The sequence below is a fragment of the Pinus tabuliformis genome, chromosome 2_1 (genome assembly GCF_031772625.1).
Source record: "Pinus tabuliformis cultivar Carrire ecotype Pingquan chromosome 2_1, CPIR1, whole genome shotgun sequence".
NCBI lineage: Eukaryota > Viridiplantae > Streptophyta > Pinopsida > Pinales > Pinaceae > Pinus > Pinus tabuliformis.
In genome coordinates, this window is record NC_142299.1 from 25481745 (window position 1) to 25495435 (window position 13691).

Genomic DNA, 13691 nt, shown 5'->3' on the forward strand with positions numbered 1-13691 from the left:
AACCCTCAGCCTCAAATAAGGTATTTCTTATGAAGCGTTTATTTAATATGAAGATGTCAGAAGGTGGATCTGTTGCAGACCATTTAAATGATTTTCATACAGTTACAAGTCAGTTAAGTTCTGTAGGGGTAATTTTTTTTTTTTAACCGAAACGGGTATTTTTATTTATGGGTGGCCGAAGCCATATCAAGTATTACAATTCACTGTTTCTAACAGAACAATTTTCTGCTTTTACAAGATCGCCTTGCCCTTTTAAGGAATAGTTGCCATATTCGGTGCTCCTGCATTTATGTTGATCATGTTCTTTTCTAGATTACATCCAGTATTTGCCAGGCTGTCTGCTTCTGTGTTTAATTCTCTGAGGATATGGAAGATTTGAACTGAAGAGAAGTCCTTCATGAGTCTGTTCACTCTTGATAGCTGTTTGTTCAGTACTGGATCCTTGAGCCCTTTCTTATTTAATAGAGATTTTATCAGCAGTTCTGAGTCTCCAAATACTAAGATTTCCCTTGGGTTTCCTTTTCTGGCCAGTTGACAAGCTTTTAAAAGACTGAGGACTTCTGCCTGATTGTTGGTTTTAAGCCCAAGTCCCCAGCTGAAGTCCTCTTTTCTCCCGTTCGGGAGGTAAATGACCCCCCCTGCTCCTGACCTGCCTGGATTGCCTTTCGAGGCTCCGTCAAAGAAGATAGTGCATTTTCCTTGTGATTTCCACCACTTCTGGAAACTTTCCAAAGTGTCTCGAATCTGCCAATTTTCCTTGTGATTTGGACGAGTGATTGTTGAAGGTCTCGACATGGGGGTGTAATCGTCCAACCATGCTCTTTCTTCATCTCGAAGGGAGCTATCTTTGACATTGGATTGTCTCAGAGTTTCTATTAGTAGTTTCTTGGCCTGTTCAGCGACATTTCCTGCAGTCATTTCTTTTTGATTGAAGACAATTTCGTTCCGGGAGAGCCACAACTTCCAGCAAACATATTTTGGAGCTGCAATCCACACCTTATGCCAAAGAGATTTGTCAGCGATGCTGTAGGGGTAACGAGCTTTCCAAGACGAGAACATGTCTGTGATCGAACAGTGAGCTGGGGATCTCACATTCAGACCTGCCAAGAAGCTAGTCCAGGCCTTCTGTGCATACTCACATTCAATAAATATGTGAACTGAGGTCTCCAATGCTTTTTTGCAAAACACGCATCGATGTGGACCAGCTATGTTCCTTCTGCATAGGTTATCTCCAGTCAGGATTTTGTTGTGAAACAAAGTCCAAAAGAAGAAGTTGATCTTCGGGATGCTGAAGCTTTCCCAGATCTGCTTCCACACTGTTTCCGGGTGCGGAGAGTCCTTTTTGCCTTGCATCTGTAAGTACCCTTGTTTGGCTGTGTACACCCCTGTTTTTCCCCATCCCCATGAATCTTCCTCGTCCTTGTGCACTGGAGTAAAGTCTGTAATTGCATCTATGAGAAAATTTAACTGATTTTTTAAATGCGCTGGAATGTTAGGCAATGTCCAGCACTGCCAATTGCCTTTGTTATCCCACTCTGCAATATCCTCGATTTTCCTGATTCCTTTTGAACTTAACCAAGCTCTTAAATCTGCAATTTCATTAATGACTGAAAGTGGAGGGTGGCCCATGATTCGGTCTCTCCACAACAATGTATTTTTGCCGTTCCCTGGAATTTTATACAAATGAGTTCTGAAGAAATCTATCCCTTTGCAACAGAGCCTCCAAGCCTGTGTTCCTCTAGGAGAAGGCACTGGGTTGAAGGAGATGATCGACTGATTTCTGAGATACTTGAGTTTTAAGAGCTGGCTGATAGGATGCGTAGGCTCGGATAATAGCTGCCACAGGAGTTTACAACCCAGGGCTAGATTTGCTTGTTGGGGGTCTCGAATTTGGAGTCCGCCTTCAGCAATGGGACGCTTCACTGTTTCCCAATTAACTAAGTGAAATCGGTTGTTGTTCCCCTTCCCACCATTCCACAGAAAGTTCCGCATTAGACAGGAGATTTGATCTGCGATTTGCCTTGGAGCCATCAGCAAAGAGGCTTGGAATGTAGGCAGAGCTGAAAGCACCGAACGGATGAGAGTAAGCTTGCCGCCTGTGGTAAGCCAGACTCCACCCCACGCTGCTATCTTTTTTTTGAACTTTGAAATCACCTCCTCCCACAAGTGATTGCGATTGGATCCCATCGTCAGAGGAAGACCTAGATACTTTATTTTATCCCACGCTGCATAGCCTTTGAACCCCAATTCGCTGGCAATCCTTTCAATTGTTTGTTGATCTGTATTCCATCCATAAACTGCACTTTTCCTCTCACTGATTAATGCTCCAGAAATGCTGCAATACTTTTGGAGAATAGTCTTGAAGGAGTTAGCAATTCTCATGGAAGCACCCCCGAGCAGGAGTGAATCATCAGCAAAGAGCGCGTGATTCACTGGGGCTACGCCTTGCACAATTCTTATCCCAGGTATGGTGCCGATTTGTTGCTCCTGTGTCAGCTTTCTGCTTAGTGAATCCGCCATCAGAATATAGAGAAAGGGAGACAGAGGGCAGCCCTGCCTCAGTCCCCTGGTGGCTAAAAAGAACTCTGTTGGTCTCCCATTCACCATTGGGGCGATCCAGATGTTTTCAATGCAGGCTTTGATGAGGTTTATGAATTCCTGGCTGAATCCAAAGGCTGCAAGAACCCTGAACAGGAAAGAGCGGTTAACTCGATCAAAAGCATTACTCATATCTAATTTGATAATCATACCTTGTTCTTTCCGTGTTTGGCTGGAGTGGAGAGCCTCTTGGATTTGAATGACATTGTCCAGGATTTGTCTGCCTTTCACAAATCCTCCTTGGGCCGGAGAGATGAGCTTTTGAAGTAGTGGCTTAATTCTGTTAGCCAGCAGCTTGGCCACGATCTTGTATGATGAATTACAAAGGGAGATCGGCCTGTATCTGTCAAAGGATCCTGGGTTTGTTTCCTTGGGGATTAAAGCGAGAAATGTGGATTTTATTCCTCCACCCACTTTTGCCTTCCTCAAGATTCCTCTTATCATTCTGAAGAGATCAGTTTTGATTATCTCCCAACAAATTCTATAAAAATGTACTGTGAAACCGTCAGGTCCTGGAGCTTTGTCTGGTTCCATGGACCAGACTATATTAGTAATCTCTTCTTCCGTGACTGGGCTCATCAGAGAATCATTATCTTCCACACTGACTAGATTTGGGATGGTTGTGAGAAACTCTACTACATCCTCCTCATTCCCGTTTCTTTCTGCACTAAGAAGGTTCTGAAAATGGTTTACAACTGCTTCTTTGATTTGAGAAAATCCTTTATACACCTGACCACTAGTGCTGGTAATTTCTGTTATATGATTGCGCGAGAGACGGGCCCTGCACTGTCTATGAAAGTATGTGGTATTTCTGTCCCCAGATTTGAGCCACAGACTTCGAGACTTTAAGCGCCAATATTCCTCTTCATTTCTAAAAGAACAGTATGCATTCCTTTGAGCAGATTTTTCATTGGCTAAATCTGTGGGAGAGGGATCTTTCTCCTCCATTTCGAGTTGTATTCCTTCCAACTGAAGAACTGCCTCCTTCCTCTGCCTAGTGGGGGATTGCATGGATTTCTTTATCCAATCTTTGAGTGCTTTTTTTGTATTTTTCATTTTTTGCTCCCACACATAGCTTGGGGAACCGAGTACATCTATCCTCCATGCTGCTTGAACTGTTTCTAAGAACCCTTCTTTACCTGCCCAAAGAGGGTTGAAACGAAATGGGAGAGGGCCTAAATCTTCTTCTTCTTTTAGGCATAAGAGGATTGGCTTATGGTCCGATGTGAGCTTTGGAAGAATCTTGGTGAAAACTATTCTGTTATCCATCATTAAAGAGCTGCTGATGAGAAATCTATCCAGCCTGGCAGAGATTTGATTTTCTCCTGTTCTGTTGTTAGTCCAGGTGTATTTGCCTTTCACTGGTTTGAAGTCAACCAAGTCCCACTGCAGTATCAGATTTCCCACTGTATTGATGAAAGGGTCCCTAGAGTAAATCCCTCCTTTCTTTTCTTTGGGATCTAGAATTATATTCAGATCACCACCTATGACTAAATTTGAGGGGTTGATCTGCTCTATATAATCCAAGAGTGTCCTCCAGCACTCTCTCTTTTCTTCATAATGAACAGGAACATACAAGTTAAACAGAGCAAGGGAAAGATTGCTTACAGTGTGGCGCAGATCTGTGAAGATCCAATGTTGGGTCACAGAGAATCGTTCTAGTGAGAAATCTTTTGACCAAAATGTGCCTATTCCTCCGGCCGTGCCCCTTGCACTGACAGCCTTTCCTGAATCAAATTTCCATTTCATAATGCTAGTGTTTAGAAGGGTTTCCCCTTCTATTTTGGTCTCTTGGAGCATAAGGATGTCCGCGGTCTCCATCTTCAATAAGTCTTTGATAGCCTCTGCCTTGTTGGGGTTACCCAAACCCCTACAGTTCCAAGAGATCAACTGCATCATTTACCACTTATAGGAGTAGGCCCTAGGCCTGATATTCCTCCCTAGTGTCATTTCTATGGTGGCTTGACTGCCGAGGGTTTTTTGTCTTTCTGACTCCTCTTCTCTAGTTTCCCTGTTTGTTCTTCGTCCAGCCTTTTTTGTTGTCCTTTCAAGTGTTTCATCATCTGATGATCCCGTGTTCTCTATGGTTTTCTTCTTTTTTTTGATTATATCTGCGTATGAAGGGGAAGAAATATTGCTTGGGGTAGGGATTGGGTTATTACCTGGTTCTATGGTTTCGTTATTCTCCTGCTGAGGTGGATCTTCTTCCCCTGCTTCTGGAGGATCTGAAGGCGGCGTGAGGATTTCAAAGGGGTTTTTGTCCCCCTCATTGCCTTTTGTTTCACTGCTTCCGGCGTTTTGGTTACTTGTGCTTCCATTATCTACTTTGTTCTCTGTCCCTTTAGCCTTGTTTTTGTTACTCTGTCTGCTGATTGTTGGTTTCTTTGCCTGTTTCCATTGTTCTTCCTTTTCCTTCTCTGATGTCTCCTCGTTTCTCTTTTTGCAGTATCTTGCGAAGTGCCCGTACTCATGACAGAATCGACACTTGAAAGGCAGCTGTTCGTAATCGAGCTCTTGAATGTGTGTCCAGTTTGCCACCGATAGCTGGATCGCTTCGGGTAATCCTGTTTCCAGATCAACCTCCACGCAGATCCGAGCGCAGGAGTATTGATCCTTCCTTGGGGCCTGATCTATGTATTTCCCAAGTGCATTGCCGATGGATTGAAGTGAGTTTTGACTCCAGCAATGAAGGGGAAGATGCGGGAGGCGCACCCAGACAGGGACAGCCTTGGGCACGTCTTGTGCTGGGTCGAAATCAGTAGACCATTTGTTCAAGTAGAGTCCCCGGTTAAGCTTTGGACAAAAATTCTCATCCTAACACTGTCATCATCTATTTCATAGGTCTCAAATTGGTCTTGCATCTTCTTAGCATGCTGGACAGCTGTCAAAGGGCCATGGGAGTCAAAAAATGAGATTTTGGTTTGGTAGTCTTGGGGTAGAGCTGGAGCATTGGCTGGTATCTGCAGAGGTGCATATCTGTTAGCCATGTTTATGGGGTTTATAGGGTTAATAGGAACAAATGGGACAGCTGGGATTACAGGTGTAACAGGGTTAATAGGATGGGTAACAAGCGGGAAACTGGTTGAAAGAGTATGTGCAGATGGTGAAGATGGGAGAGGAGGGCTTTGAGGTGTTGATGATGAACTAGGGGAACTAGGGGTGGACCGAAAAAGGACTTTGCAAGGAGTAGGAATGAGGATAGGTTGATCTGAACTTATATCTGAATCAGCAGGCTTCTCCTGCTTTTGCTGTCTCCTTATGTTCTTTGGAATGATATTTGGGTTATCAACAATGATGGGTTGATTAGGGTCAGGGTTTGCCCTAGTGTGCCTTGGGTTTCTTTTGGGAGCCAGCTTCTAAGTATTCTTTTAGAACTTTATACGGGAGGTTATATATGTACAAGGACTAGGTAAGGATTCTGGAATGACTATATATATTTCAAAGCTAGGATGAAGATTCCCTAGTTAGCTCTTCCCTAAAGCTGTCCCTGTGTTTTGCAGAAACAGTCCTAAGGCCTCTTGGCTAGTTTCAGGCTTGATGGTAGCTTTGGAAGATAGATAGTAATTGAGAAAATCTTGATATTCCCCAGTGGAGTCGCCAATTATGTTAACACCCAGATTGTTCCCTATGACTCCCAAGGGAATACGACCAGGGTAACCACTAACCAATCTTTTAATCACTGTTTCTAGCCAAACTGTGATCAGAGAGGGCTCTCTCTTTATGATTTGTATCTGTAATGATAATGTTTTAGGCTAGGTATTGAGCACAGGTTTTGTTTATATTTTGGTTGAAGAATTCCTTTCAGGTCTCTGTGATGTAGTCCTCAAAGAGTTAAGTGTCATTGGGCAATGGAGTCTGTGGCTGTAGGTGTCCAGAAACTTTGAGATGAACCGGTGAAACTTACAGGGCCATTTGGATGTTTTATAGAACAAATTTTGATTAATAACAGGAAACAGGTAAGACAAACAAAAACAATGAAAGCATTCAAGAATTTTCACTCACTTTTTTAAATGTTTCCACCGACTGGTTATGAGAAAAAACAGATGTCACAGGGGCAAACTTGAATCCCTGGGAATGTCTATCACAGCGAAAGATACAGTTTCAAAGTGCAGCAACTAAGAATTACACTTCTGTTACTGTATCTGAGGAAAACATGGATAATAGCTCAGTTTGAGTTCAGGGTAATCATGGATTAAGTCCTGGAACCATTCTTCTACTTTGCTATTAAGTGTAAAACATCTGAACAATAAAAGAGAACAAAAGACTCGAAAACATGTAATACAGAGATTTGAGAAAACTTATTGTTTTATGAAAACAGTCTGGAATCCTGCAACATTCACCATTCACCACAACGCATCAAAGTACACCAAGCTTTGGAAATTCCATTCTCCCTTTGTATTATTTCTCTGAGAATCTTACAGCAAGCGAGAGCTCTTCAAGGAAAATTACAACAACCTCTGCTCTATCATGCGCAGGGGTTTATATAGAAATAAGTATACAAAATATCTCAGGCATTGAGTCATCTGAGAGAGAGAAAATATCTTCAGTAGTGTTCAGAAAGTAGGCAGGGAGTTATTACAACGTTAAATGCAGAGTAAATGCCCTTTATGTCTGTCAGATGATTGTTTTGACTTTAAGGAGTCACTGAGTCGGTTACATTACTATGTATCGATCCTGTAGGTACGCATTTACTTTTGCCTGCGCAATGAATTTCTCGGCTTTGCCAGCTGCGTTTGTCTTTCCTGCTTTGTTGGCTGCTCCATCTGCTGAGTTGGCTCAGCTTTGACTTTATGATGCCTGCTGATTTTGCTGACTGTTCTTTCCATCAAAATTTATAGAAAAAAAAAACAGAAATTGATGCATGGCTTAATGTTTACAAAATTCTCTGGATGGCATTTGTCCACCATTCCTGTGTAGGAAGCTGATGCCTGAGGATGGCCTGCATTGTCTCTTCAGCTTCTGTATACTTGAAAAAATTGGGGGCTACATCAAATAGATGATTCATTTCATTCATTATAAAAAGTAGATTTTCTATCTTACCATAGAAAATCTATCCTGTGATAGGCCCTGTATCTTCTGAGGTGCTGGCCTTCTCATTTACCTGTGATGAGGCAAAAACATTCACTCTCTTGGCATATTCTTCATGGGTGAATAATCTCCCTCCATTGTTCAGCAAGCTAGGGAGTCCTTTACTTTCCAATACCCGAAACCTCTCAAAGAACCTGTTTACCTCAGTTTGCATATCCTGGGTTCTTCTGTCTAACGTTTGCACCAGACTTCTAAGAGTAAGAACCCTCTTGATCATTTGGATAGTATCAGTTCTGTTTGCGATTCCCATGATGGTCAACTGAGAACTTGTCTTATGATTGAGCACATTGATCATTTTTGTTGCAATTTCAGGCATGTTCCCCAATAAGGCCCTTGATGTTCTGATTTCCCTCTGCGCTTTTGGAATGAGCTCCAGTTGCTCATGGATTGTCTCAATGTATGGCCACTGGTTATTGATGGACTTACCAATATTGGACCATATCATTGCTCTGATTTCGGCTATGATTTTATCTAGCTTTAGCTCTTTCTCAAGCTCCTTGATTTTGTCTTTAAGAGCTTTGATTTCTTTGGCCTTCTCTCCTACTTCTCTTTTTGTTTTGTCATGCCTTTCATTCACCTTGGCCAGCTGCTCCTTAGTTTCATTCAGCTGCATCATTTGTGCTTCTAAAGCTTGTATTTCGCTTTTTAGCTTTTGCATGTCTAAGCTCTGATCTGTGCTGGTGGGTGCTGCTGAAGTAGATGTGGCTGGTTGTTCAACCTGCTGAGGTGGAGGTGCAGTAGTAGGAGCAGTCTCCTCAAGATTAATGACCTGTGGAGGGGGCTGAGATGTTTGCCCCTCTTGCGCTTGTGTTGATGATCCTTTCAGAGGTGCTTGTGTGGCCTCATATTGCCCCAATTTTTCTTGTGCCTTCAGAAGTTCTTTGTAAACAGAAATTAACAGAGCAGTGGAATCCTGCTCATACCTTTGTTTTGCCACTTCATCGGTCTGTGGATGGATAGTGGCTGGAAGTTTAACCTTCTTCCTTAGTGCAGCCATATCAGCATCTCTGATTTTTAAGATCTCTTGTATCCCTTTAATATCATTGGGATTGTGCCCAATCTCTATGATGATTTCTTCCAGGGTTTTGATCCTGTTGTCTTTGGCCTGAGAAGAGGCTCTCTCTAGCTCCAGCTGGGAAGCTGTAGCATTCAGACTGCTTGTTAACTTGTAGTTGTCCAAGGTCTTATCGGCCAATGAAGCATACACCATCTCCCCTGTTTGTTTATGCAACTCAATTTTGTCCATGGGGTGTATGTCTTTGGCAAGGACCTCTAAATTGGTCCTGAGATAATCAGCAGAAGACTGTGGCTTGAGTGCCGTAGGCATAAAATGACTCAATGTCAGTTTGCCCTCACCTACATCAAAAGCAGACATGAGTCTCTGCTGATTGGAAGGAGCCATGTTAAGTAGGTGATTGTATAATTGAACTTTGATTGGGTCACTCCTACTCTTAATGTCTATGAACTGCTGCTTTATGCTCACTCTTTCCTCTTTCTGCTGGCTGGAGGAGCTGACTTCCCCTCCCATTGTCCTGTCTAGTTCCTGCTGGGAGGAACTTGCTGAAATTTCTTGACTTGGTGGGCCCATGCCCAATGCTTTTCTGATGGCTATATCCTCTTCTGGAAAATCGTTGAGTCTTTGCCTTTTCTCTCCTTGATTGATAGAGGATGTCAAGGGAGTTTCTCTTTCCCTTTTCCTAAAGACAAATGTGTCCTCCTTTTGAGGGGTTTGGAGGACCGAGGCATCAAATGTAGAGTCTTGTCTTGTAGGCATGACTTGTTCAGTGGTCTGAGGAGTATCCACTGTTTCCTTTTGCTGGGCAGGCTGCTCCTGCCCTTGTTTTTCTTGCTGCTGTTCCTCTTGTTGTCCTATGTCTTCTTGTTGCCCTTGCTGTAACCCTTCTGCTTGTTCTTGTGCTTGCTGACTTTGTTTTTGCTGCTGTTCCTGCTGTTGCTCTTGCTCTGCCTCCATTTCCTTTTCCTTTCCTTTTTCTGATACTTTTCCAGCAACTTTTGTAGTTTGCTGTGGAGTAGTTGAAGAGGAGGCTGCTGCTCCAATTTGTGTGCTTGGCAGTGAGGGGACCTGTGCATAAAACTCAAGGTCAGCCATCTTCTTTTGATTGTTCAGAGCTCTTTGATCAAGCTCTTTTTGAGTTATATCTTCTTCTAGAGTTCCCCTTTTCCACTTGCTTTGATTGGCATATTTTTCAATTTGGGGGAGGCTATGATGACCGTAAGCAAACAGTTTATATTTGAGTCTCCTCATTGTGATGAAGTTGTTGGGGTCATAGGGTTTCCATATAAAACTGTACTTCAAACCAAATCCCACCAGTATTCTATCTGCCTCCTTCCACCCTTCATCCCTTTCATTGTAGACTAAATGGCCAAGTTGGCTCTTGATTTTCAGCTGTGCTTTCTTGCCTCTGCCTGAGAAGTGGAACATATCCACATAGCCAAACTGCCTGAAGTATTCTAAGGCAAATAGCCTCATGGGCACAAATTTGGGTAGTCTAAATGGGGGTAACTCACACCCATATATTCTGATGACGGTGTGGTGTTGGTAAAGATACCAGTCCCCAATACTGTATACTTTTGACAAATGTAGGCACCTTTTCATGTCCTCTGTCAGTCTAGGAGGAGGTGAACCAATCAGTAGAGTCAAGGCTGGATGGATGAAAAGATCAATAAACTCACAGTAGGTGTATGGAGAGTAGCATGATACGTGGAAAACAGATGTCCAATACACTACTGATCTCAGATTGCCCTGTGCATCTACTCTCTTCTTTGGGAAGGAGAATTTATCATGCTGGAAGTATATGAGCAGATGATATAGGTAGGAGGTGTACCTAAACACTCTTTCTCTTGGCAAATTCATCAACTGTTCATGCATTTTGTCTGATATGTATGTTGCATAATCATAGTGGATTGGTTTTCTTCCTGGGGAGAACATAAGCATCATTTGTATAACTGTTTCATCAATATGTTCTATTGAATCATATCCCAGGATGGGACTGATCATGTCAACCAGGTCTTGGCCCAATTGATTGAGGTAAACGCAGTTGATGGGAGGAGTCTGCAAAGTGTCAGCCTTGATGAAGAGCTGGTTGACCTTAGTGATTTGGGCCTCTGTGGTTCTGGCTCCCTGTACTATTAAATCAGCTAGTGACAGAGGGACCAACTTATGCTCTGTCTGGAATTGCAACATCTCCCTGATGGCTTCAGGGGTAATGAGGAACAGGATTGAACCTTCAGCATCTAGCACTGCTCTCTGGGATGCATCATAGTGTTCAGCAACTATGTGCACAAGCTCAGGGAATTGATTAACCTGAGGAAGTTTGAATATTGGGAGGAATGACTCCCAAATTCCCAGGATGTCTGTCCCCCTCTCATGTTTGATCTTTATCTCGTTTAATATTTGCAGATGGAACCTGCTTCTGCTCAGCATTTCCTCTGCTATCTTGTAGTCCAGGTCTGCCAATGCTCTGGTGTCAAATGTTCTATTAGGAACATTTAGGGGAGCCACATTGAGGGCTATGGGAGCTACAGGGGGGTCCATGACTTTCCTTTGAGGTTTCTGTTTTGCTTAGGGATTGTGTCACTTATGTAGATCAATAACAATAGAGTTTCTTTGCAGAGAAGGGTGAAAATGCCTGAGAAAAGGTGAATGCAGGGTCTGCAGCAGTTGAAATGCTGCTTTATGGCAATTAATAGCGAAGCTTAGCTTTTCTGGCACCTTTCAATGGTAAAATTTGGTTTCAAATGCGCCTGCCACGATTGCGCAGACAGGGCCTGGTTTCTTAGCAGAATGCCACTGGGAAAAGGCTCGGCTGGTGTTTTCCGAAGTGATAATTGGAACTTCAATGCTTTACTGAGGAATTCAGTAGTAAATTTCTGATTTTCGGCTTCCTTTAAGCTTCTTAAAGCGTTAAATAGATAATTGCAGGCGCACAGAGGATGAATGATGAGGAATACCTGGTAAAACAGCTAGCAGAGGTCGTGACCGCAGGTTGAACTGGTGCGCTGGAGGTCTTCTGGTCAGTTTAGCAGGTTGGTAAACAATTTGGACGTTGATTGCATGCAGAGCAGAATAACGACGAATACACAAAATGACCAAAAAACACGAACTTTTGGCTAAAATAGACCTTTTTATGTTTTTGGCGCGAATTCGTGCTGACGTCAGCATGACGTCATTGGTGGGGTCAAGGTCGGATGACGTCATGCTGACGTCATCGGGTGACGTGGCGCTGTCTGGTTGGTACACGGTGGCGGTGACATGGCAGGACAGGTGGACCAATGGCAGGGACAGGGAGGTCGACGGGGCAGCGTACCTGGGTGACGGGGCGCTGACGCGTTGCTGATGCGGTGATGACGTGGGTAGGCGGGATGAGGGAATCCGGAAACCGCTAATGGTTTCATATCGTACCGCCTCTTGTACGGGGGCGGTATCCATCGGCTGTACCTCCGAGGCGTGGTGGTGAGGACACGTAGCAGTGGGATGACGTCCTTCAAATACGGACGTCGGGAGATAAGTCTCGTACAGCGGATGAGCTCCGACATCAGGATAACCGTTGGATCTGCAGCGGATAATCGGACGGTGATCGGACGAATGAGATGACAGGGGGATAGTACGTTTAACTGTCAGGCGTCGGACAGACTCTGACACGACCAGGGCCGTCAGATCTGGAGGGTCTGATCTAACGGTCATCGGATGAGCTGACATGTGCGCTGTATACGGAAGCTGGCGGGGGTATATAATCGGGTTTTATATGATTTTCCAATGTAATTTTAAAAAACATTATATGCGCTAACCTTGGCTATAGGGCGGAAAAGTGGGTTTTCATGCTTATTTGCCCTTTGAAGCGGGTAAGGTGGGGATTTAGGATCTTTATGGGGTTTTTATGTGCAAAGGGGTAAAAATAGGGGAATTTAGCTCATGAAGGAGAGGGGGTAGCTGGCCTAGGCTCATCAACATGACCTGGTGTCATTTGATCCCTGACTCGAGACTTTATTGGCTATAATGCCAAAGGGGTGGGTATTTATAAGATTTTGGGATTTATACACCTTGGTGTTAGTAATATTAGGGGAAGAGGCGATATGAGGATTTATACAATAGAATTAGTGTTAATATGAATGAAGGGAGCAAATGAAGGGGATCTCACTGAGTTTATATGAAATTGATTTAGTTTTGAGAGTAGATCAAAATGAAAAGATTTTAGACAAGAAATGTGGCTTCTGAATGAACCAGAACCACCTAAAAACCATGATCTTTCTCCATAAATCTCAGCTAAAAGAAAGGGAATGTTAGTAATGAAATGAAGGGGGAGAGGGAGGTTAGTCATGCTCCCAGTTGTTAATCTCTTGCCTTGCTGCCCACCATCACCACCTTGCAATGATAGGGATACCTTTCTGCAACCCCAACTACCTACCCAGCTGCTTACCTAGCATTTTTTGTTTCTCCTTGGAGGGTGCACTTGGACTTGCAAACCCTTACTTGCCTTTTCTTTTCTTTGGCTTTTTGTTTATTCTTTTCTATCTACTTCTAACCTTATCTCTTCCAAGGTCCCAGATTGAGCTGTTGGAAACCTTTTCTTCTCTACCTAAACTACTTGTCTGCCAAGATTAGGCTGTTTGGACAGACTTCTTTCTCTATTCTATAACACAAAATTGAAACATGGCACGATCCAGGTTAAACTGTTGGATCATCCATCAAAATTGTAATAGGGTCATCAACGTTTGAAACACTTTACACACCTTCTTGCTCTTTAGGAAATATGGGATCTTTGTGAACTCAAAGCAGAGCATATTTGGACTTTCTCTTGCCAATCATGAAATATGAAACCTATTGGTATAGGTATCCAACAGTGGCTCCACATGGGGATGGTTTTTCTTTTGAAAGACCAAGAACAGCAGGTCAGATTGCCTTGCTCCTTAGCTGCCCATACCAATCTTTGAAACTAGCTGCCTCAATGTGTCAAAATGGTGTGCTTCTTTCTTGGAAGACCTCT

At 43.3% G+C, this 13691-nt stretch overlaps 1 protein-coding gene across 1 annotated transcript; it reads right to left on the minus strand.

Moving 5' to 3' along the window:
- Positions 1 to 252: 252 nt before the first annotated feature.
- LOC149198612 (uncharacterized) lies at positions 253 to 12406 on the minus strand. The gene is made up of 3 exons (XM_089400314.1): positions 12200 to 12406; positions 4592 to 5391; positions 253 to 4468 (listed from the first exon to the last, which is right to left on the minus strand). Exons 1-3 carry the CDS (start codon positions 12404 to 12406, stop codon positions 253 to 255), a joined length of 5223 nt encoding a protein of 1740 aa, XP_089256440.1.
- Between the last annotated feature and the right edge of the window lie 1285 nt (positions 12407 to 13691).

What these genes read in the sequence shown, in the direction of transcription:
- LOC149198612 (XM_089400314.1), bottom strand. Translation starts at nt 12,406, where the DNA reads ATGTCAGCTCATCCGATGACCGTTAGATCAGACCCTCCAGATCTGACG. An exon ending in AGACTTATCTCCCGACGTCC is followed by an intron (nt 5,392 to 12,199) that starts GTATTTGAAGGA and finishes TTTTGTCCAAAG; the next exon opens with CTTAACCGGGGACTCTACTT. An exon ending in AGGGAAACTAGAGAAGAGGA is followed by an intron (nt 4,469 to 4,591) that starts GTCAGAAAGACA and finishes TTGGAACTGTAG; the next exon opens with GGGTTTGGGTAACCCCAACA.